The 24335-nt window shown below is 33.9% G+C and overlaps 3 protein-coding genes across 3 annotated transcripts; all 3 read right to left on the bottom strand.

Moving 5' to 3' along the window:
• Positions 1–467: 467 nt before the first annotated feature.
• Positions 468–7251, bottom strand: LOC100797410 (mediator of RNA polymerase II transcription subunit 33B). The gene is made up of 6 exons (XM_026127871.2): positions 6637–7251; positions 4739–4853; positions 4436–4597; positions 3568–4234; positions 2337–2543; positions 468–1781 (listed from the first exon to the last, which is right to left on the bottom strand). The coding sequence occupies exons 1-6, from the start codon at positions 6942–6944 to the stop codon at positions 655–657; spliced, it is 2586 nt and encodes an 861-aa protein (XP_025983656.2). The 5' UTR covers positions 6945–7251; the 3' UTR covers positions 468–654.
• Positions 7252–7488: 237 nt separating this feature from the next.
• Positions 7489–10816, bottom strand: LOC121174577 (mediator of RNA polymerase II transcription subunit 33A-like). Its single transcript, XM_041013949.1, has 3 exons — positions 10654–10816; positions 8099–8226; positions 7489–7857 (listed from the first exon to the last, which is right to left on the bottom strand). Exons 1-3 carry the CDS (start codon positions 10814–10816, stop codon positions 7489–7491), a joined length of 660 nt encoding a protein of 219 aa, XP_040869883.1.
• A 10704-nt stretch (positions 10817–21520) lies between these two features.
• Positions 21521–23994, bottom strand: LOC102665888 (sm-like protein LSM2). Its single transcript, XM_006576822.4, has 3 exons — positions 23777–23994; positions 23531–23689; positions 21521–21776 (listed from the first exon to the last, which is right to left on the bottom strand). The coding sequence occupies exons 1-3, from the start codon at positions 23777–23779 to the stop codon at positions 21657–21659; spliced, it is 282 nt and encodes a 93-aa protein (XP_006576885.1). The 5' UTR covers positions 23780–23994; the 3' UTR covers positions 21521–21656.
• Positions 23995–24335: the final 341 nt, after the last annotated feature.

Here is a 24335-nt window from a genome sequence, read left to right as displayed (position 1 = left end):
GGAAAGGAGTGCTAGCAACAAATTCTCTTATATATTCCTTCTACTATTAATTAAATTTTATTACAAACCTCAAAATCATAAGCGAGACTCTTGAATAGGAAGTGAGACTTGCAAAATTGTGATCGTAAACAAGTTTTAGCAAATAATAAAGAGTATGAGAGAGAGAGTATTGGTAGTATCTCTCTTCCCTAGTGAGACTTGCACTCTGTTCTGAATGAATCTCTTGCAGCGATGCGTTCACCTCCCCCGCAAAGTCCATTCTTAACAGATTTTCATCAGGTTCAGGGGGCGCTCGAAATGGTCTTTTTGATGCTTACACCACCAGTCAAGATTGTAGACTAATAATTAGTGGATTACGGCAATGAAGTTGCATGCATGTGCTTACGATGTATACAAATACAAGTTTTTATCATCCACGAAAAATTAATCACACTAAAAAATATTGATACGGACAACTTGAAGAAAAACCGACATCTGACAACTAATATGAAAGCCATTTGACGAGAGAAGTGTATTGAAATGTAAAAAAAAGCATGTAGACCAATTCATTGCAAAGATCTTGTTTGCATTATTCTTCTATTTTGGTAGATATGATAGTCAATCTGACCAATCTTTCTAGTCTAACTACAGAATAGTTTGAAAGTTCAGATAGATTTAAGATCTATGTTCAAATCCAATTATCATTTCAGCTGCTGCACCCATGACACCTATTCCTCCAATTTCCAAAAGGCGAAGAGCCAACTTGTGTTCATCCATCTGACTTAATCCCCAGCTCAGTCTCTTCAACAAATCAGCATCGACTTCCCGAACCCATGATGGAGCTTGACCCACCATCAAGCTCACTAACCCTGACACATAGGCTTTCCAAGTAGTACAACGAGAAAACATTGCTCCGTTCCTGTTCAGGGTGCTTGCAAGAAATTTCAAATGCAAGCCGACAACCTCTGCCCGTTGTTTTGGTGAATACGAATTGTCAATACCCCAGGCAAATGCTGCACTAAGAAAAACAAAAAATGCCAGTGCATAACCTTTGAGCTTAGCAACCATAACTCCAGATTCTCCACCATCTTGCTCGAACATGGTAGCTGATAAAAACCAGGAAGGCAGAGTCTCCCTCATCAAATATTGAATCAACTTTTGTCCACCTGATATCCAAACCAATGAAGCCCCGAGTAGAGCGGCATGCTTGACACGTGCCATGGATCTGGCAAGAGAAACTTGGCCATATTTTACCCCAAACTTGGTTTTCTTTGGTTTCCTTACAACCCCCTTGGGCATCAAATCACTACTTGCAATGTCTGTAACTGAAAGCATTAAAATAGGCACAATTTCTTTAATCAATAAGGTGATATCTCCAATAGACCGGTACACTCTTATGTAAAGAATTCCTGGAGCCACTGGAGAGATCCCATTGGATATTCGGGAAACAGAACCATCACCAAGGAGGGCACTGACACCGCCATTATTATAAATGCTGCCATAGCCTAACCCAAGGGTGGATGTGAAGCAACTTTTTAGTAGTTGAGCTATAGCATCCTTGTTGTGGTGGAAAACAGTGCTGGAAGCAGAGAGCACAAAGTAGTTACTCCAACGCTTCACCTTCTGGATCCACAGAGAGGTCACAATGGGCAAGGAGGGCCAGGGACAACCAGAAGCAACGGCATTCATAGCAGGGGCAATCAGTGCAAGGAATGGCTCAGTGGCCTTGTCGAGTTTATATGTTAATGTGAGGCTTACAAAAGCTGCCAAAGGAAAAGGAAGTGTAGCTGGAGAATCCCCATCTACAGGGAATTAAAAATACTGTCAAAATAATGAACCTTTTGTTTCCACATACTATAATATTAATGCAAATGCTATCAAGCACTCCAAGAACACTGGATAATGAAATGAAAGTAGATAACTTTTACTGAAAAACAAAGCATCCGTTGTATTAAGAAAAATTATTACTTACTTTTCTTGAGTAATTGGAAGTGTTTAATAGGTTTTAAATATCATTTGAAGGTACTTAATACTTAAAAAGATCCAAAAATATGACGAATTTTATCCACCATAAAAATAAACGCCTGTACGCACGAGAGAATATTCACTGGTCAACCATACAGCAAGTTGATTAATATAATTCGTCCTGACCAACTCTCTAGAGAGATTATGGATCTTTGTAAGAATGTCTTTTAAGGATTTCCTGTTGCAAATAGGTAATGTTTCCCATTACCTTCTTTTATTTTTGTATTTGCAATATAATAATGTTGATTAAATGCTTTCTTAATGTTTGAATTCTCCTTAATGTTTTAACAAAATCCAAAAGAATAGAAAATAAGAGACTAAGACCAATTTACCTATATCAAGGCTTGGGACATTGACACCTGTGGCTGCTAAGATTTTCTTTATTTGTTGCTCAATATGTGCTAGATTTGCAGCAGGGCTAGGCCAGTCAGTTCCATTCATAAAAGATGGCTTCCATATGCCCCGTGTAACTTCAGCTGAAAAGTAGCTTGCAATGGTAACCAAAGAAGCTGGAAGAAAATCGGCTAGATCTTTGAGACCTGAGAAAGAAAAAAAAAACAAAAAAAGAACGTGAAAATCAAATTACACAGCAAGAAGCGTACCAAACAAAGTTGGAAAAATCAGTATTACAATACAACCCAGTGCAAATTTCCCAAATATATTTTTCACTATCAATATTGTTCCGGGGTATATCAATATCAAGATATATCACTCTTTATTCCATTTAAGATTAAAATGGTGGTTGCATTTTCTTATTTTTTATTTTAAAGTTGCTGGTTGCATTTTGTACACCATTTTTCGCTGATTACATCACTTTTTATTTTTTCAATTATTATTCAGATAATTGTCATTTCATTCAGAATTGAAATCCATGAAGGATATTAAAAAAACCTTTTGGATTTTTTTTTTGCAGAATTAAATTTCCGAAAACCAGCATGTCCGAGTGGAACTTTCAAGAAATAATTCAACAATTTTCTTTCTTACCGTGCTTTTTGAATTTTATTTGAGAATAAATATTATACTATAAGCTTTTATGTAAAAATAATCGATAATTACAGCTTTTTTACTCTACACTTTAATCTATATTTATTTATAGATAAATTATTATTTCCATAAAATGTATATGCATATACATTATATCTTTTATAATACTTTTTATTAACGTTATAAAAACATTATAGTTTTAAATTTTTTAATGTTTATATATATATATATATATATATATATATATATATATATATATATATATATTTAATTTAACGCCACTTTACAACAAGTGATATATTAGTACTACGATAATATAGTCCCGAAATGGGGTTTATAGGACATGCGTAAAATCCCAGAAATGGCGTTCTGCTTTTAACAGGACATAGGATTTATGATGATGATAATCCAGCATTTTCAAGTGGTTGCGCACTTGGAAGAGCTATGTGCAGTACATCCTTAGATTTCGTGACATTCTCAGATTATAAAACATCAGTCTCAGTTCCTCATTATAATCCTGACTCAATATGATAGGTAACAAGTTAAAAATTATGCAGACAAATAGAGAACTAGGCATACCTGTAGCCAGTTCACGGGTAGAGGTTTTCCCATAAGCACAAGATGTCAGAGCAGAATCCAGCACAAAGGGAATAGCTTCGAGGATATCCCAGGCAGGCACTTTTAGTTTCATTAAAGCATCATCCAATGCATTCCCAGATGAATTGCTGCTTCCTGAAGTAGTAGGTGTCGAAGGTTTGACACCGTTACTTACCTTCTTAAACATCATGCTGAGTAGAGCATCAACAATTTGATTAACAGGCCTTCCAGGCACAAGACCAGAGCGGAATGAAGCAATGCATTCTTGATGTTTCCGATACCAAAAGTTTAATTTTGGAAAGGAATCCATGAATACAGGTTCTACGGAAAAACATAAAATCTTTGGCCATCTTTTGAGCCTCTGTTGATCCTTTTCTGTTCTTCCAAATGATGCCAATTTACAGTTTCGAACTAATAAAAGGCATTCAGGACTAGGTAGTGATCCAAATGGTGGAGTTGTTGCATCGCTCCTCACTTGTTCAATAGGTAGATGATCAAACCGCCAGAACCTCAGCAAAAGAGTAAACGCATTACAGAATACTTCCCAATGAGTGAGTTTTTCTCCACTTGCAAGTGTCCACGAGGAATCAGGAACACATGATCCAAAAACCTCACATATTAGCATTAGTCCTGGTGCAAGTAATGGAACCTGCAGTAAACGGCAAAATTAAAACATATAATCAAAGAAGGTACATGCAACATCTACAAGCTCTCTACAACATAATTGATGATAGAGCCTTCCAAGACTACAAAACAAACGCTTCATAAAAACTTCACTTTAAAAGAAAAAGGGTAAATGTTGGCAATTACACATGTCAGTCAAACTACATGGATTAAAAACAGAACATACCAAACCATGTAGGGAGAATATATGAACACAGTCCATAGATGAGATTCCAATAAGAAGAACGTTTAAAAATGGAGCTTGGCTGGTCAAATGGCTTTCAGCCCCAGAGTAATTAGGAGGATCTATAGGTGAAAGCAATTTTGTTATAAAAAGAACGGTATGCTCCTGCAAACAAAATTGATAATGTAAACTTAAAAAATAGAGACAAAATTAAAGAAGAGACAGAAGACAACCAAACAAGCTAAAAAAAACTTTTTCAAAAAAAAGTAGAAGTCTTTGAAATAATTGGAAAGCCAAAAACAGTACCTGTACATTCCAACCACGTACCAGAGATGCCCCACATAGAATGGTAGCAGCAGATATCTTTTCTTCATCTGAACCATTGATTGCAATTTCATATATTTTCTCAATCTCTGCCAAGCTTCCATCAAAATCCATGGGCATAAATTCAGTTGACTTATAAGTTTTCAAAAAAGGGCATCTAATATTGGCTTCATGAAATGAAGGACGCATCTGTATACTATAGTTCAGGTATAATGCTATACTATCATTGAGTAGATAGCTGCCATTTTCAGTTACACGAAGACTCCATAAATGTGTATGCATATTTAGTATATATAAATTATAAATCTATATTTGATCTAAAAAACCAGAATCTCCATGTATTTTCCAGATGAATAAGTCCCTCTATCCAGGAACTATGGGAGCAATAAAGGCTACATAGCTTAGGAACTAACCTGGCCAAACTGTATTAAAGAAAAGTATTCTATGGCAACCGTTCATACTATGTAGTATATATATATAAATTATTTCCATTATCCATATTTATTATATATTATGAAATTTATTACCACATGAATAATTTTAAACATTCTTTTATGCATTACTATAATACCCACATATTTAATTTACATTAAAGCATAGATTACATTCATATGCTTACCGGTGAGTGCCTGTTTATGAGTGACACATAAAGAGAAGGAAAATTAAGGACGACTACATTTCATGCTATTTTAGTATTATATACAAATTTATTGCATTTTATGCAATTTACTTACCACATTAATATTTTATAAATTATATTTTGAAGACTCTTTTATATATCTATAATAGAAACATATTTAATTTACATTATTAAAGCTTCAAATACATTCACATGCCAGCCAATGACTGTGTTTTTAAGGATGTTTTGAGGATGACTACATTTCATGCTATGTTAGTATTCTATAAAGAAATTGAAATTGAAAAAATGATAGAGAGCATTGGTGTATCGGAAAGGTTATTGTTCTATGACCAGGTAATCTCAGATTCTAGTCACGGGAAAAAAAATAAAAAAGCCTCTCTGCTCATTCAGATAGGATTGCCTACATGTAATCCTCTTCAACTCCCTAGTAACAGAAGGTCGTGTTGAGCTGTCCTTTTGAATTACAAAAGAACACGGTGCAATACCTAGTAGGCAACCACCAATGACATTAAACATGATCAACAATGCATTCTCAAAATTAATAAAACTGCATGGTGTTGGCTCACACAAAATGAAGTAGGGTAAACTGTTCAGAAATAAACTAGCTATTTGTCTTGACAATATCTAGAGATAAAACAGAAGAAAAATAAAGAATGAAATGTGAGTGGGGACTTATTTTCATATCTTAATATTCAGTTTAAGAGAAGGAACACATTCCCAAAAAGTAAATATAATTTCCCTTTAACTGTAACTGCCTTAAAAATGATACGGTAAATCAATTGTTAAATCCCAAACTATTGATTAAAATAGATCAAAGAAAACATACAGACAAAATTGTTAAAATACACACACTACTGAAGTATGAACAGTGTTCTACGTCAGTAGCATAAATGTTGGGAGCCAAGGCTTTTCACGAATTTTCTGACGGAATATGAATGCAGTCAACAATTCAAAGTATGAATAGTGTTCTACCCAAAACCACCACCGCCAAAAGAAGAAAAAAAAAACAAAAAAATGGCAAAACAACTAGAGGAGCTGATATCCCATGTCATTGCTGCTTTGTCATGTGGTAAAAACAGCATTTTGGAAACACTAAAATTCTATATTTGAAAAACCCCTCCATCTAATTTGCCTGAATCAACCACCTTCCTCAAATCTTGCCCTTCTGAAAACAAATTTCAGAGGGGATTGAAGGAGACACAGAGCATATGAACTATGAAATGATGAGTCACTAGAATACCTGGAAGCTGGAGTCGCAACTAAGACATTAACCAATGCAGGAGTTAGCTGTGATCCCTCCATCAACGATGACCAGCCAGACACATGATTAGAAATGCTACAAGGAATTTGATTGCTGCATGTATTCACATAGCCAGGCCATAAATAAGCTGATGTATCAAGCAATTTTTTTGCAATACAAGCCTCAACAATTAGATGTCGCAAGTTTCCAGCTGCAAGTAAAAAAAAAAATGAACACAAAAATAAAAAATAAAAAAAAGTGTCACCTGCACACCAAAGACATAAAAGATAGGGATTCAGAACAAACATATGAACAGACTTTTATGAGATGGCCTTATACGAAAAGTAAATAACAGAGAGGTAAAAAGAGCATTGCATTATGGCCAAATTATGAAAATATGATTGAATACCACAGCCGTATAAAAAAATGATTAAATACCACAGTACCAAGGTAAAAGTGTCAGTGCCACTAATAAAACTTCTGATAACTATAATTGTGATGAGTGGGAGAGAATGAGAGAGAAATTTTTGAATAGATATGCAATGTTGACTGTTTGTTCGCAGGGAAACCTATGTTTTCTGTTTGAGGAAGTAAGGAGGGTGAAACTTCCCAAAATTTAAGACCTGGATTTTGTTTGTAAAATGCATATACAGTTTATCAGCCCAACAGATTTTCTATCTTTCCATAGATTGCTTGGATTATTTTAACTTTGGTCCACTCCAGTAGTTTAACCCTAGCTCTGCCTCAGTTAGAACATAACAATAAAATTATAAAAAGGATACATATCAATTAGAAGTACAAATGCTACAGAAAAAGAAAAAAAAACTTCACAGATAACCACAACATAAGAATTTACTCACAACATTTCATCGGCATGTCATTCGTGCTCATATATTTGAAGCATCCACTACCAACAGGGTTTCCTGATAAGAACACAATAGCTTTGGCAGCAGCTTGATTGGCTTCCACAAGAACAAGTTGAGGTGGTGTCAGTAAGGACTCATAATCACCCAATAGCTGTAAGCTGGTAATCAATTCCCCATGACACTTCCCCAGAGCCAGTTTATTTTTCCCTTGATTTGTAGGGCTATGTTCAGGTTCTTCAATAAGTTGACCTTCCTCTTCTTCTATAATATTAGTTACCACGAGGGTTGTAATGCTCAGTAACATACACATGCAGGTATCAAGGCGAGGTATAGGACCTTCTTTTAAATCCCTCTCCTAAAATAACAGGTTGCATAATAATTGTTGTTATGTGAAGATGCACTGTTCAATTGCATGCAATTTTCCAGTGTGACTAGACATTTTTTAAAGAACCAGTTAATCAATTAAATGTAAAAGTGCCATGTGACAACACAAAGTAAAATGTAAACGACTTGTAGTATAGTCTTTCCTTATTAATGATCATACACAAATAAATTCATCAAGCAATATTTCCGGGAGAATTCATACAGCTCCATACCTTTTCTGTTAGAATAATTCCAACCCTTTGAACCAGACGCAGTGCTGCAACCCATAAACCCAAAAATGTATTGTGCCACATAGTGCCATTAACTACATGTAAAGTCTTCACCATACCTGCAATTACAACTCCAAATAAATAACACTGATTTGAAAAAAATAGAATAAAAGAAAGTTTGTCATTCAAATCAAGTATTCAGTTCAACTCTCACTCAAAAGATGTCATTTTGATTTGGATTGATTTTCCATGTCATAATCCTCACAAGGAAAAACTTGAGATCACTATTCACATATCTTTCCCTTCATCTTCCAACAATTTTTTTTTATAGAAATAGCAGCAATTCTCTTTGTTACAAGGCAAGTTTTTGATTCTGTAATAACCTTTTCCTCATTCAGTATTTTGCCATTTCTCTAGATCATTTGCTGGTCATTTTTTAATACTTTCTGTCTGCAAGAAAGGCTGTCACTGTGGTGCGGTTTGGCATGATCCTAGCAATCTACAATTAGATGTCTTAGAATTTGGGCTTAGGACCTAAATACACCACACAAAACTCACTTACAAAAGTGAGGAAAGTTTTATTAGCTCTATTGAACCCATATCTCTAGGCAACGTGGGGATAAACACACCCCTTGAGGTTGCAATTAAGCCAGTCCAAAGAGGACATAATTAAGGTGGGCTTGGGGTGTCCGCAATTAAGGAAGCTTTCCAACAAGGTGATGTTAGAAGGCGTTAATGTTTTTTAGGCAAGGGAATATCAGTTTCTAGTTTCTACTCTCTCTTTGACTTGAATCAAAAGGTTTAGTAAGATCTGTATTAATTTTATTGTGTAAAACCATAATGAAGATCTTGAAATTATTAGTTTCTAAAGGAAGCCCAAAAATAAATCCTTGAAAGATTCAAAAAAGAAAGAAAACAATAACTTTGATCCATCTCAACCTACTTGTATGCCACAAGCTTCAAATATTTCATCACGGGATTCTAAGCTTGATGAACGACATTAAAATGTAGAAGAATTCAACAAGAATAAATGAAAGCTATTAATATAGTGATCATGGATTACATCCAGTGATATGCAAATACTTTGACTATTTATATTGAAAAGGAGATTACAAAGACATTCATTACCCAAAAAATTACGAAAGAGTTTTATCAAATCAAGAACCAAAGAATATCATGATTTTGAAGAAAAAAATTAGTCATTGTTGTTAAATTTTTGCCCCCCCCCCTCCCCCCCAAGAATCTTTTTTTGTTCCATCCCTGCCAAGAATCTTTTCTGCCAAGTGCTTTAGTTCAAAAGCAAGTCCTAATTCAAAACTCCATATTCAAGGGTAAGTGCTGTTCAAACTATTTGATACTTCACAGTCTACCATCTCTCTCCACACTAGAAAACTGATGTTGAAAAATAATACAAGTAGAATCTTTCAAGTGGGAATACTATTAATTAATCAATACTATGTTAGGACCAGCAATTAATTGGTTTCCCCACAATTGCATCCACATCAGAAATATTCACCAATAATAATCCTGGAATGGGTTTAATTGCTGGAATTATTATCGGTGAATATTTCTGATGTGGATGCATTTGTGGAGAAACAATATTATCAGAGGAAAAGCATAATTTTTGGCTGATAAGGATTATTTTTTATATTTAGGATTTCTTTATATTGTTTTTCATTTTGAATTTTGTTTATGGTTTTTGTCTTGATAAGATTTTGTGTAACAGAATCCTTGAGTTCCAGTTTTGATTTTTATTAGGATCATTGTTAGTAATTATTAGCATGATCCTATAAATTAGGATCCCTTCCTTATCTATAGCCTTATAAAAGGAAAACTTGGATTGGACGTTGGAGAAATCAAGGAAGAAAATATTTCAAGAAAATCTATGTTAGTCAAGGAGGGGGTCTGTCAAGGACAAGTCTGCTTCTCACTTTCACTATAGGTCACAAGAAAGAGTCTTTTGTACCCTAATGGTTTGGTCCTACATAAAAGTTCATAAGAGTTTCTTAAATTTATAAATTAAAAAAAAGGAGTTTGGTCGTGGAAGTAAACAGATCATGTCTTAGCAAAGAGGAATTAGTTCCAAAATACATTTTGAGGTGTTGAACATAGGAAAGAAAGAAAATGAAGTCAAAGAGAAAATAGGGGATCTGACTTGAGCACATGTTCTTCAAGTTTGTGACAAAGATTATAACAAGGCCAATTAATGAGAGATTGTGCATGCATGTGGGGATTTGGGCCCTCCACCACTAAGGAAAATAATTGACAGAGAGGTGTGTTGTAATATGAAAGCTGGTAGGTAAAACACTGGCCTGCTACAAAATTTATCAGTGATATGATATTTGGGAATCTTGGGTTTTGGGTTCATGTAAGGAATAGATTCATTACTATTTGTGGGATTCAATAAAATCATTTTTTGTGGTGATTTAGGCAACTTAAAAATGACATTGGATCTCTTGGATGTATATTTTCTCAGTGTTTTCTGATTATAATTTGATATTCTTCTTTGTGTAGGAATTTTACCCAACATTATGACTTAAAAAAAATAATAAGCATACCGGTAATAATTTCAATAGCACTAAATGCTGCCACTTGTGCTCCATCCAAAGCATCTTCCAGGATAAGATCAATAGGAAGCCAGAGTGAAGACCAACTATCCCCATAAGATTGACCAGCCAAAGGCATCAGAGAACCAGCAGGTGTGACTAAGTTAGTCTCCATCTTAGATTTTTTTTTTAACTCATGAGAAACAACCTCATGGATATTTTGCGTCCAACGCAAAAGGCTCTCTGCAGTAATATGTTTCAGATTCCTAAAAACTGAAGAATTTGATACAAGCAGCTGCATTTGGTGAATGAAAGACCCCCAATGTGATGACCTACAGAGATAACTTTCCTTCAATAAAATGTTCTAAAATCTTAGTTGAGAGTCACTCAAATTTAGATGGTTTACCAAATATAAAGTATATCAGAATTAAGTTCTTACATGTTCCAATGAACTAAGGAAAGGATCCTTGAAGTCATTTTCTGTTGCAAAAATTCTGCAATGATCTCAATAGCTATTGCTGTATTTTTCTTCTGAAACCCCTCTGCTTGCTCAGTTTTCTTTTCAGTAAAGCTGTCAGGTCCATCAATATTCATATCATGTGACCTGCTTAGCCATCTAGGCTTATTCTCAGCAGTGTGATCTAATAACCCTTCATCATCTAATGATGCTGCAAGTAACTGCCATACGATTGAAAAGACAAAATCAACCAGAACAACTCCCGGCTCCCACACCTTTTGACTGTATACTTGAGAAAGCTGAAGAACTTCATCAATTGATTTCATAATCCTAAGGACCCATTGGTATGAAATGTAATCATTAGTATTTAGAAATACACAAGGAAACTTCCCCATACTCTGAAAAAGAGATAGAGAAAAATGCACACTAAAAAATAGAAAGAAACTACTTTTGTTTTTCCATTATGATAAGATGTTCCTTTAGATATAGTTTTCTAAGGTTGCCACAAGCACCAAAGCAACTGTCAACAAGTTAACTAGTGTGCAGTAAAAGATAATGTCAATATCTAATAGCAAATGATGAAATATATTCTTAGGAGATGACATTGAAATCTGAAGAGAAGCAAATCTACTTTTGGCAACAATGCACTAGATGCAATTTTTTCTTTCTTTCCACATACATATCCTGAAAATATACCCAATACCTCATTCTCAACATAATATATCAAACTCTAAAATATTATCTCATTTTATGTGGTCAATGGTTTGAGCCTTTGATGGACAGATATGTTAAAAAATAAAAACAGCAACTCAACATGTGGCTTCAGTTATAAAGCCTACATAACACGACTTTTGAACCCTCCAAAATGTTAAGGAGATTTACTTCATTTCTTTTACCTAAGTAGCTTACTCTAGCACCAAAAAGAAACAAGATATTCATAACAAAGAAGCAATTTCTGTTGTGGGATTGCAAATGGTCAGGACCTAAGCATGATCGTTATGGATAAATAATATATTTAAAATAGAAAACTAGATAGCAGATGCATTCATCTAGTTATGTCAGTATCATTCAAGCATGATTCTTTATTAAGGGAAATTTTAATCATACGTGCCAATTTCCTTGCATGAAATTTTAAATATTTTTGTTCGCTTCCAGTCGCTTAACTCTTTTTATATGAACAGAACCTTTAGAATGATACACAAGAACTTTCCAACAATATTACAAAGTTTTTCAAAACTACAGGATTCACCAAGACACAAAGGTTCTAGACTTCTAGCCAACATTTTAAATATTCTAGTGCTCTTTTGGAAGTTAGACTACTATGGTGAATCTTTAACCTGTAAGATAAACATTAGGCAGTAGCAAATGCACGCCAACCTCCTACGAACGCAAATTTCTACTATAATAGAATTACCAAGACATGAACAGTGTTTTGGATTGATGTCTATAACATACATATTCTCAATTTTTCACATCAAATAAAAGAAAAACACAAAAGCTACATGGCTTGATGTGGATCAAATGTTTCAACTTTCACAATGTCAAACCAAACACAGGCAAAGACTCAATGCAACATCACTAGCTAGATTAGGCTTCGGTTGTATCATGCGGGATTTGTTCAGTTCAAATTGAACAAGTGCAATGATACAGTTCACATTCCAACCTACATAATTAGAGAATATTCAAAATGCTAAACACATTCAGAAACTAACACAAATAAAATTCATTTGCACCAAACTCAGTTGGAATTGGATCTCACTTTTCATAATATAGAGAACTGAAATCACGTGCAAGCATATCATCAAGTTGCTTGAGGAGTTCCATATAAAGTCTGTAAGCAGTAGGGTAGAGTTGTCTGCTTGGAACAACCCTGCAGTAATATACAACAACAAATGTAAAATGATAACCAGGGTAGAAAATAAGTAAATCAGTGAATGTTTTTAAATTGCAGTTGTGGCGGTTTTGCGATGTTTAACATTGTTAGAAATTGCGACCATAGTGAGTTAAAAATCCTTTATGTTGAGGCCGCAATTGCGATTACTGACCTTTTTTTAAAAAACCATCATATTGAAAAGGTTAAACACATTTTTGGAAACACATTTCTAGAGGTCAAATTCACATCAATTTAGCGTGTTTGAATACACGTCAGTTTTCCATTGAACGGAAATTGTAACGCCAAAACAAACATGCACCTTATAGTGTGTTTGTTTTGTCGTGCGCCTCAACGTAACAGATGTTCATCTGAAAGCAAAAGCAAGTCGCTCCGTGCTTCTCACAGAATGCCATTTTCGACACTTTGAAACGCAGGCTCAACTCCACCCAACAACTAAACAAACACACGCTTAGTCTTTAATGGCCGCCATGTTTTATTTTATGGCGATTTCTTTCCAAAAACCATTGTTGCTCATTTACTTTTATTTACAAATTTGTCACTGTTTTTTTTAAGATGAATTCTTTCAAAAACCATCGTTGTTCATTTACTTTTATTTACAAATTTACCATTGTGTTTTATTTTAAGACAGTTTCAAAGAAACCATCATGGATTTAACGTTGTAAAATATTATTTTTCTAGTAGTGTGGATAAGCTACTGTGGAGAGTGTTCGTCAAGACGCACATATTTGGAGTTATTGACGCAGTTCCAAACATGCTCTAATAGCATCAAAGTTTCATTTCCTAATAGACCAAAACTAGTTAACCTTTTCTCCATCTTAACCATCAACGTCACAACCACGCAGAAAATCTATTCTAGTAACCACCGATGCTTAAGTATGGAGCCGAATTGAGCAAAACCGCGACGTCACAGTACGAATTTCACCCATTCTACATCTTCAAATCAATACACATACTAATGAATAAGTATATGCCACCGAAAATGCACATTCAGGAAACAATTGCAAGATAAATACATATATAAAATCAATTAAATTAATTCGAAGAACGTGAAAACGGAAATGACTGAGGGAAGAAGAAATGGTACGTGGCGGAGAGAAGAGCCATGAGGAGGGAGGAAGGGAGCAAGTTGAGGGACATGGCGGTGTGCAGAAGCTTCCACGCGGTGGCGCAGTGGTTGTCCCAAAAGAAGAAAGAGACCAAGCGGTAAGCGAGTTCGACAGAAGGGAGGGTGACGGCGGAGGAGCGAAGCGTCGACGTCACTCCCAAGGCCCACGCGTTAGGATCGGCGTTGGTATCCACGGCCACCTTCGTTTGACGGAGGACCGCTTCCCATGCATCAACCTCACTGGTTTGCGCGGGAAGCGCCATTGTTAGGGAATTTAGAGAAAACAAGAGAAGAGAATGTGATCAGTCTGAGTACAGAGCAGAATTGTGCATGGGACGGTTCGACCGCGACATTTATAAATGATGACGAAAATTCTCTCGCTTCTGTTTTGCGTTTTGCTTTCTCCCTCACTTTAATTCGCCACGTTCATGCCTTCACTCGAATTCTGATTTTCCCTCCGTTACCATCTTTATATATATATATATATATATATCATTACTCACATTACTGTTGTTCTCCATATTTTGCTGATCACTAATATTTGTTACAAATTGACTGAATTATGTTTTTTAGTCTACCATTTTGAAATTTAATATTTTTCTTATTAAAAAAATCAAAAATCAATTTTACTGGAACAAAATTAGATTTTGCATCTTCTTTATCTATATTGTTTAATTGTCATTGTCGATCACCGATATTTATCAAAACTCAATTAAATTATGTTTGCTTCGTCTACAATGTTAAAACTTGAGTTTATTTAAAAGATTTATGAATCAAATTTACTTGAACTAAATATTTGATTTTGCTTCTACTTTATTTGTGTTGTTTGTCATTGTCTGTGACTGATATTTATCAGAACTCTGACAGAATTATGTTTTCTTTGTCTACAATATGTTAAAGTCCGAGTTTTTACTTAAAAGATTCGAGAACCAATTTTACTTTGAATATATGTTGATTTCGCATCCTCATTATTTGTATTTGTATTGTTTGTCATTGTGCATGACTAATATTTATTAATCAGCAATCGCCTGGATTATGTTTTCTTTGTTTACAATGCTAAAACTCAAGATTTTACCTTAAAAAATCGAGAACCAATTTTACTTGAACTAAATGTTGATTTCCCATTTTCTTTATATGCAATATAAATTAAATATAATGGTTATTGAACTATTGAAACAATTTCATTTATAATACTCAAAACCTATATGTTACTCATGGATTTGAAACAATTTCACTCGCACTATATATTTATTTTGCATCTTCTTTATCACTATAGAGAAAAAAATTCATTTATAATACTCAAAACCTTGCTCAAAGACACACGTCATTGGTCAAGAGTTTGGAGGTCCTATGACAAGGTGATGATGGAGGTGCAATCATTATGTCTAATGATCCTTTACAAGAGATTGAAGGTTCTATAACAAGGTCTAAGACTAAGAGGACGAAGTAAGCATTGCAAGGCCTGATTCTAAATATCAAAGAGAAAGAAGATCAACGTGAATTAAGGATTGCATCTAATTGGGTTACTCTCGTACAAATCGACGAAGGTGTTTTGAGGTCAACTTGAAGAATCATTTTGGAAAATCCAATTTATAAGACAAGAAGCATTCATGGGTTGAGTTGATCAATTTTGGTGAACTATTAATATTGGGCTGATTAGATAATAATTAAGCCCAATATGCACGATCTTTTATTGTTATTTTTAAGTCTTTTAATTATTATATTCGTTAAGGGGTGATGGGCCTAAATTAGGATTATTAGTATGAGTATAAATAGACTCCTTAAACACTTGGGGGATTGAAAGATTAATGAAATTTGAGTGTTTTTTTATTTTGAGGGTTTTTCCTTTGTTCTTGGGTCAAAAAACTGATAGTGTTGATTGCGGTTTGGGTCAAGTTTCTTTTGATAACTTTGGTTCTTGACAACTCATTGGCAAGTGCACTAATTCATCCAAGTAGTAATTTAGAACGGTAAGACCGAGTATCGCTTCCACAGAGATTTTGCTTGTACTAAAGATGATGTGTATCCAATTTTTGCACCATTAACAAATAGATTTAAGAAGTGTAATTTGATGCACTTTTGTAAATTAAACAAACTATACTAATCTAAACCATGGTTGAGTAAGAAAAACAAACACTGGGAGTGGCGAAGGATCGTGAACACATGATTTGAATATGTTGGGGTTTTCCTACCGAAACTACTCTTGATGCGATATAATTAATTTTTCTCTATTTAATTTAATATTACTCAAGTTATCACCTACATCTATTAATATACTCTAACTGTGACTCCTCACATAAGTAGACATGGCAAGAAAACTCGTACCCGTGGGTACCCGCCCGAATCCCTCCCGAATTTGACGAGTAATACCCGAGTTTATCGGGTATGGGTTCGGGTTCGGGTTTTCCCCGATAACCAAAAGTTGGGTACGGATATGGGATTACTAGATCTGTCCTGACCCCGAACCCGAACCCGCCACTTAAAATCTTTAGAATTTTTGCATAATTTAATCAAAATGCATAGATTTTTTATTACTAGTTAATTTTATTTTAGAATTTTTATATAATTTAATATTATTTTATTAACGATTTTTGTAGACACGTGCGCTATAATAAATTTATTGATATATAAGTAGTTAAAAATAAATGTTTAACAATCAATTTATTTTTTCTAAAATCAATTTTTTAATATTTTTTTTACAAAAAAATATTTTTCTAATTTGTATTGGGTATGGGACGGGGTCGGGGATACCCGATACCCGACGGGTACGAGGATGGGATAATAAACTTAAGTCCGTCGGGTATTGGGTATGAGTATCGGGATATGTTAGGGAGTCGGGGTAAGGGATTGAGGAGAGAATACCCGTACCTGTCCCGTCCCGCCCCATTGCCATGTCTACACATGAGAGAGCCTAATTCTCCTAATTTTTTTCTTAATCACTCAAGAACTAACTATTTGAATCTTACGACTAATGAAGATGCATAAACAGGCTAAAAAGCCTCACACTATCCCTAGCAATGAAACATTTAGATGTTTTTTCCAATTCTAAGGATTATTTTCAATGTCTAAACCCTAAACATAGAATATATATGGGTGATCAAACCAAATCCATGTGAATAAGCACATAAAGATACAATAAAACTGAAAATAACATTAAACAGATAATTGTTAATGGATTGACAAGTGCATCAATGCGTCCCAAGTAGTAAAGTTAAAATGGAAGTCCAAGTATCGTACTCATAGAGACTTTGTTTGTACTTAGGTAGATGAATATTTGATTAAGAAAACGATTTGAAAAATTTGTAGAAAAACAGTAATTTAAATTGATACAAAATTAAATCAAATAAGAAAAAGAATTAAACATAAATTAATTAGGGACAGAAAATCCAATATTATTGTAGAAGGAAATACAGAAGATGAGAATGTTGGGAACTTAACCTATCAGAACTATTTTTTGATGTAATATTAATGATTTTTTTCTATTTATAATTATTTCAATTTACATCTGCATCTACTAATATACTCTAACTTTGGTCCCCCGTATAAAAGAGCCTAATTTATCTATTTCCTCTTCCAAATCCCTTTGCAGAACTAAAATAGTAAATTGCATTAAGAATAAAGATGTATAACAAACTAAACAAATATCAACATATCCCTAGTGATGACTTTCTTTAGATACCATTTCCCAGTTCTATTAGAAAATAAAGTTTTCCAACGTTATCCCTAAAACTTACCATGCAAATGAGTGATCAAGCCACATGCAATAATATTAAGCACAAGAAAGGGAATGACTCTGAAACGCACCGTTTCACTAAAAAATAATAATAATAATACAACCCCACCCCCCCTTTCCATTACCCAGGACCTCCCCCCCCCCCCCTTCCAGTTTTAAACCCTGAGACCCCTCCCCATTTCCAAACTTTTTTTTCTTTTTGCAGTAACCTACCCCTCCCTAAAACCCTATCTCATCTTCCCCAAAAAATTAATCTCTCAATCTTTCACTCATCTCCTTCCATTGTTCCAAAATTTTCAAGTTTTTTGCATCCTTGTGTCTTTCCAAGCACAAGAAGGTGATAGGAAAAAGGGGGAAACACTACTCATTTCCTTAGATTTTTCTATTTGATCTCTTTAAGGTAAATGTTTATGACCCATTGTGTTAGATGAGTATTTTATAGCACTGATTAGTTATGGGTTGTATGAAAAGGGTTAGAAACAAAGTATTAGGGATTTATTGTGGTTTCCTCAAAACCCTAGGTTTGCTAAAACTGGGGATTTCGTCTAATCCCTTGTTCTATTGTTTTAAATGCTTAGATCCTGTAAAAAATACGGTGGTTGATCTTCCCAACAATAGTGGAAGACATTGGTTGTGTTATTTAGGTGAGTAGTTAATCTACTTAGCGACATTTTTAAAATTCCTTTAGGAGAAGCAATTAAACTTAAAAAATATATATATTCTTTATGATCTTGGAAATTTGTTTTTTTTTAGATTTTGATATTATATAAAAGGATGAATGTGGAATTATTTATTTATTTTAATTATTGTGAGTTTATGATAATTGTCGTTTGCTACAACGAAGAGATAATGCAGCCTATGAGTCAATTTCTCATAGTATTGATATATTTTCCATTTGCTACAACGAATAGATAATGTAATCTATGAATAAAATCCTCATAATATAATTATATTTGTCGTTTGCTACAACGAAGAGATAATGTAGCCTATGAGTAAAATTCTCATAGTATGATTATAATTGTCATTTGCTACAACGAAGAGATAATGTAGCCTATGAGTAAGAAACTCATAGTATATTTATATGTTCCATTTGCTGCAACGAATAGATAATGTAGCCTACAAGCTAAATGTCGTAGTCATATAATTACCGTTCGCCACAACGAAGAGATAATGTGGTCTATGTGCACATAGTGGAATGAATGTTTGATTATAAAGTGTTTATTCTTGAATACCAGTTTATGAGTAGTTCTGAAATTATATTTCTTTGAGTACTAATTTTTAAAAGCAAGTGTATTTTATTTAGTTATTTATTTAATGCCATTTTTTTTAAATTTCTTTGGATGTAAAGACTCATGCTATGTTGTGCTCTCCTATCTGTCCGCTTTGTATATTATGCTCTCACTAAGTTCTTGTGACTTACCCCCTATTTTTATTTCATTTTCTCAGATACACAATAGTGGAGTAACTGACTTCCTGGGATTTGCTAGCATACCCAGGAATTTGATTATATTTTGGTAGGTCTCCATTGCATCTGATGGATATTTTGTTTGTAACTCTAGTATAATGTAGCTATAGGGACCAGGGTAGTAATAGATTTAGAGAGAATTCCTTTATTTTGGATATGTAAATGATTCTCTCTTATAGATATGATGATGATGAACTTATGATGTTTTGAGACACTTGATGACTAGTATTTATAATCAACATTGTTATTAGTGAATTTTGGACAATATGCTAAGGGTCTGTGTTGTGACCTGAAACCTTGATATTAAATGGATGGAATGATATATATATATATATATATATATATATATATATATATATATATATATATATATATATATATATATATATTTGTCTAGATATATTATGTGTTTTTTTACAGGTTATTTTATATAGGATAGACTAGTCAGACTAAGAAAGTCATAGTTTGTGCGTCGGTCATGGCCAAGGGTGGATCGTGACAAGCTCTCATTGCTTGCTTCTTCTTCTTCTAGCATTTGCTTTCTATAAGGAATTTGTCTATGTGTGTATTCTCCTTCATTTCTATTCTTCTTTTATATGTGTAGATTAGTGGGCTTTTGAATTAGTCTGATTACCTTAGTATTAGTCCTTCTTTTCCTAATTAGTCTTTTTTCCTTAAGTATTATGTTTTCCTTAATTAGTCATTATTTTCTCAATTAGTATTTTTTCCTTAATTAGTCATTCTTTCCTTAGAGCCTTTCTTTCCTTAATTAGCTTGTTTTTCTTAATTAGCTCTGATTTCCTTAATTATTCCTGCTTATATAGGCTTTATTTTACTCACTAAGCTTCATAAATTCATCACTTTTAATATTCTCTACACAAAAACTTAAATGATGTTAATTTAAAAATTATTTGCTCAAAAAAGAAAAATAAAAAGAGAAAAATTACAGCTTCCTCTATAATTTAATCCCCAATATATACTCATAATCAACAATTATCAATAGTAAGAGTCATTACATCAATAAGAGAGTTTGATGGAAAGCACCCTAACAATGAGTGGTTTAGCCTCTCATTGTCATGAGAGTCTTAACTATACAAAAAAAGGATGAAAATGTGTGGAGGAATGGAAGAAAGATGGGTGTGGAGGTAGTTAATGGCTCCTAATGGTTGTCTTCCTCTTCTTCATCGAGCTCTAGGCTTTTTGTTTTGCTCCCCAGCAAGATGTCCATTTTCTCCTCTTGTTTATAAGAGTTTAGGCATCTACTACACAAAAACTCAGGGGACGCCAAAATTCTAATGATTCACACAAAAAGAAACAATAAAAGATGAAAAAATTGATAATTCTTACATGTCTTAATTACATAATATACTTATGCACATTAGTTATTAGTTCTACCGATAGGTCGCGGTTAGGGTCAAGTTCCTTTCTTTTTATACATGTTTTCAAGATGATCTTAAGTGGTTTATCATTTGGTACAAGAGCTTCAATTCTTGAATCAGGTGTCTGGTAGTTGCTATTCATGAGTTAGTTTGATATTAAAAAGTTGTAAGAAAATAACAATGTGCCTTCAATTTATGGTTCTTTTTTAGAAATTTTACATATTTTTTTTATTGAGTGATTTTATAGAGTAGAAACTCCAATTTTGTGACCTAATGTAGAATCCAACTCAATTTCAGACCAAAGTTGTTGATGACTCGCTTAGTGAGACAAATTAACTAAGCAAAATGCATCCGTTTAGCAAATGAGAAACCCTAGAAGAGAATAAGTCAGAGATCTACACGCCCAGCGCACAGCCAACCCGCCCAACAAAGACGTTGTCTCTTCTCACGCTTAACACGCCCATATTCACTATGCAAATTTTCACTTACTCTCACTTAACGAGAATTAGCGAGAGACATGCTCGCTAAACAAGCCTTTGAAAGCTAAAGAGTCCAAGAGCCTTTGAAAGCTAAAGAGTCCAAGAGCCTTTAAAACACTATTAATTTTATGGCTTTAAATAAGTAAAAAAATAATACAATTAACATTAAATTTTGTTTAATTTTAAAATTAAGATTTTTAATTTGTTCAAAAATCTTAAAATAGCAAAAAATTACACGCCGTTTATAGAAATTAAAGCCATCTTTTTAAAGACGATGTAATCATCACTTCCTATATCTGACGCACTTAGCTATATATATATACGCATTATACTTGGTGATATTTCTTTGAAAATAGAGGCACTAGGGGAAGGAAAAAGCAATGCAGTTACATAGCCTTAACATCTGAAAAGAGTTTCCTTCTGCAGTAGGAAGGATAACATCCACCTTATGGAAGCCCACTGAATTCTCTCATTAAATAAGATTACAACACAAAATGAAGACATTAACCGCCCCGAGCTTCTCTTCTTGTGGCATCGTGCAATAATTCAATGTCCACACCTTCTGGAGGCAATTGCACATATCTCACTACCGAACCTCTGATGAAGCAGTTCCTTACAGAAAGCTGACACCAAATAGTCACACATTACTGACTATATATAAAGAGAATCAAAATCAAATCAACATTAAAGCTACTCAGATCATATACCAAATTAAGGCTAACAAAATTAACTAGGAAAAGAAAACTCAGCTATCTAATTTTTTCTTATTTTGTCATTCAACAGGACATTTGAGAAATAGGTATAAATCTCCCCTCAATCTAATGTTTGATTCTCTCGTACCCAAAGCAGTATTCAGAAATCCTTTTGCAATGATATCCTTAAAATGAGTATCCCTCGTTTATCTATTCTATTATCGCAACATACCTTCGGTATTTATATCTTCTAAACATCAAATTCACTATATTCATGTCTTTTCTTAATGGTGTACCAAAATAACCTTAATTAAGGGCCATAAACTTAAAACACAATCAAGCATCCCCTTTAAAACACAGCTACCAAATATATGAACTCCAGAATCCCGTCATACTTCCCAATTTCCAACAATCTACGAGATATAAGTTTAACCATTTCAATCTCTCCATACTCAACATAAAAGAAATAGGAAAGATGAGCATTAGCAGCCTCAGTCAAATCCTTAAACTTCAGCCACTGTTTGCTAGACTTATCCTTGACATTTAGCAAAATTTTGAAGTATCAGAGGCAACTTATCAGATGCAAACATACCCACACACTTTCAATGCACGTCCATTTCATAGAAATGTATATACAGGCAAATAGAAGAGTGACAAATGACAAACTACAGGCTATGAGTATCCACAAAAATGAGAATCCTGACATTGGCCCAAAAAAGGAACCAAGAAGGTGGACAATATGTAATCATATATTTCAATGTTTCTATTAATAACCCAATAGACAAAGAATTCTAACATCAATCAGGCTATTACAGTTACACAAATAAAACCCAGAAATCCTGGATCAATTAATCAAACCACTATAATCAAAACATTGAAAGCATAATTTTTTCTCTTCATTTTTTTTAATTAGAAATCTTGCAGTGTAAACATATTACCACCCCTGTGATGAGTTTAAAGGAAAAACTTGCATCACCTCACTGTCTCAATCACACAAACAGAAGAACGTATAACAAGGACATGGTTCCCTTTAACTACTTTCAAATGAAGTCTTCTACCTCAACTTCCAATTCACATGTACTGATATACAATTCAAATCATAATCTACGACTCAATTCAAAATTAACCAGTAACCATAGGCACACCAATACTCAATTTGAATACTCATTACAGAACAATCTCATTATTTAACATGTGCCAAACGCTTTAACACTTCATCGTTTGATAAACAAAATCGAAACAACTTTTAAATTTTAACAATTCTATTACAAAAAAAAAAAAAAAAAAACAAAGCCATTCGACATTCGGCACAGTTAAAAACCAAAATTTAACAATACTATTAAAAACTAATTTTGTTTTTTCAATACTAAGATAAAAGGAGGCCTGGTGTGAGTACAGACCTCCAACATCAACATCACACCGAAGTCCTTGAGCAGCAGAGGAGGTTAACAAATCGACTCAAATATCCTGATTTTATTCCAAAAAGAAAGAAAGAAACCTTACGAACTTACGAATAGAGACTATCAGTGATTACTCGAAAATCTATTGAATCGTAATACCAAACAATTATAAACCTTCATAAACCCTAAAATTCAGAAGACCGAATAACTACGGACTATCAAAGGAAACGTTAAATACAAATAGACGAAAAAATATAAACCCTAGAGAGAGAGAGAGAGGGATACCATGTGAGGGTACTTTTCTTGATTGACGACGCTAGTGTTTTCGAGCTTGATGTTGAGGTACTGATCAACAGAATGCAACGTCCCTTTGATGGCCAAATCGTTCTTCAGCTCCACGATTACTTCCCTCCCCACCAAATCCTTGAAGTACGAGAAGAACAACTGCACCACCACAGTCCAATTTTCATCACTCAAACGAAAATCAGAAAACAAAAAACAGAAAACAAGAAACAAGAAACGAATCTGTACCATGTTTGCGCAGAGGGAGAGCGAAAGGGGTCGCGGTGGTGGGAAAACAAAACGCTGCTACGAGAATTTATTTAACCTTATTCACGCTCTATTCTAAATAAATTTTCTATTCATCCGAAAAAAATTAAATAAATAGTAGTATTAAGATTTTACTCTTGTGCCGAAATTGCCCCCGCCCAAACAAATTTTTCAAGATGATGCTTGATGGATCCAATCCAAGATCTTTAATTTATCTTTAAACTGTTTCTTTCAAGAAAATATTAGAATAAATAAAAATTATAGTTAAAGTTTATCTTAAATTATTTTTTATTTTTCAGTAAATATTTATGGATATCCCAAATACTCAAACAGATAATAAAAAATTTACGAAACACGGGTATAAGATGAACATATAGTGAATTTTCTAGCGGAGTGGGTAATGGTAGCTACTACCTGTGCCCATTCCCCCATTGTCATCCCTAAAGTAGACTCTTTCATTTTAAGACAATCTAGATAGTTTATTCACAATACCAAAAAGTAGTTGAGGGATGTTTGGAATGGGTGCAGGTGAATAACTCAT

This window comes from Glycine max, chromosome 3 (assembly GCF_000004515.6).
Source record: "Glycine max cultivar Williams 82 chromosome 3, Glycine_max_v4.0, whole genome shotgun sequence".
In the NCBI taxonomy this organism is placed as follows: Eukaryota; Viridiplantae; Streptophyta; class Magnoliopsida; order Fabales; family Fabaceae; genus Glycine; species Glycine max.
This window is presented reverse-complemented; position numbering and strand designations above follow the sequence as displayed.

Excerpts from the sequence above, each read along its gene's own strand:
- LOC102665888 (XM_006576822.4), bottom strand. Across the intron at positions 21,777-23,530 it reads AAGAAAAGTACCCTCACATG|CTTTCTGTAAGGAACTGCTT; the intron begins GTATCCCTCTCT and ends ATTTGGTGTCAG.
- LOC121174577 (XM_041013949.1), bottom strand. The coding sequence starts at position 10,816 with ATGGAGACTAACTTAGTCACACCTGCTGGTTCTCTGATGCCTTTGGCT. Across the intron at positions 8,227-10,653 it reads TGCTATTGAAATTATTACCG|TTGTAATTGCAGGTATGGTG; the intron begins GTATGCTTATTA and ends ATTTATTTGGAG. Across the intron at positions 7,858-8,098 it reads GAATTATTCTAACAGAAAAG|GAGAGGGATTTAAAAGAAGG; the intron begins GTATGGAGCTGT and ends CTGTTATTTTAG.
- LOC100797410 (XM_026127871.2), bottom strand. The coding sequence starts at position 6,944 with ATGTTTGTTCTGAATCCCTATCTTTTATGTCTTTGGTGTGCAGGTGAC. Across the intron at positions 4,854-6,636 it reads GTTGCGACTCCAGCTTCCAG|CTTGGCAGAGATTGAGAAAA; the intron begins GTATTCTAGTGA and ends TTTTGATGGAAG. Across the intron at positions 4,598-4,738 it reads TACGTGGTTGGAATGTACAG|GAGCATACCGTTCTTTTTAT; the intron begins GTACTGTTTTTG and ends TTTTGTTTGCAG.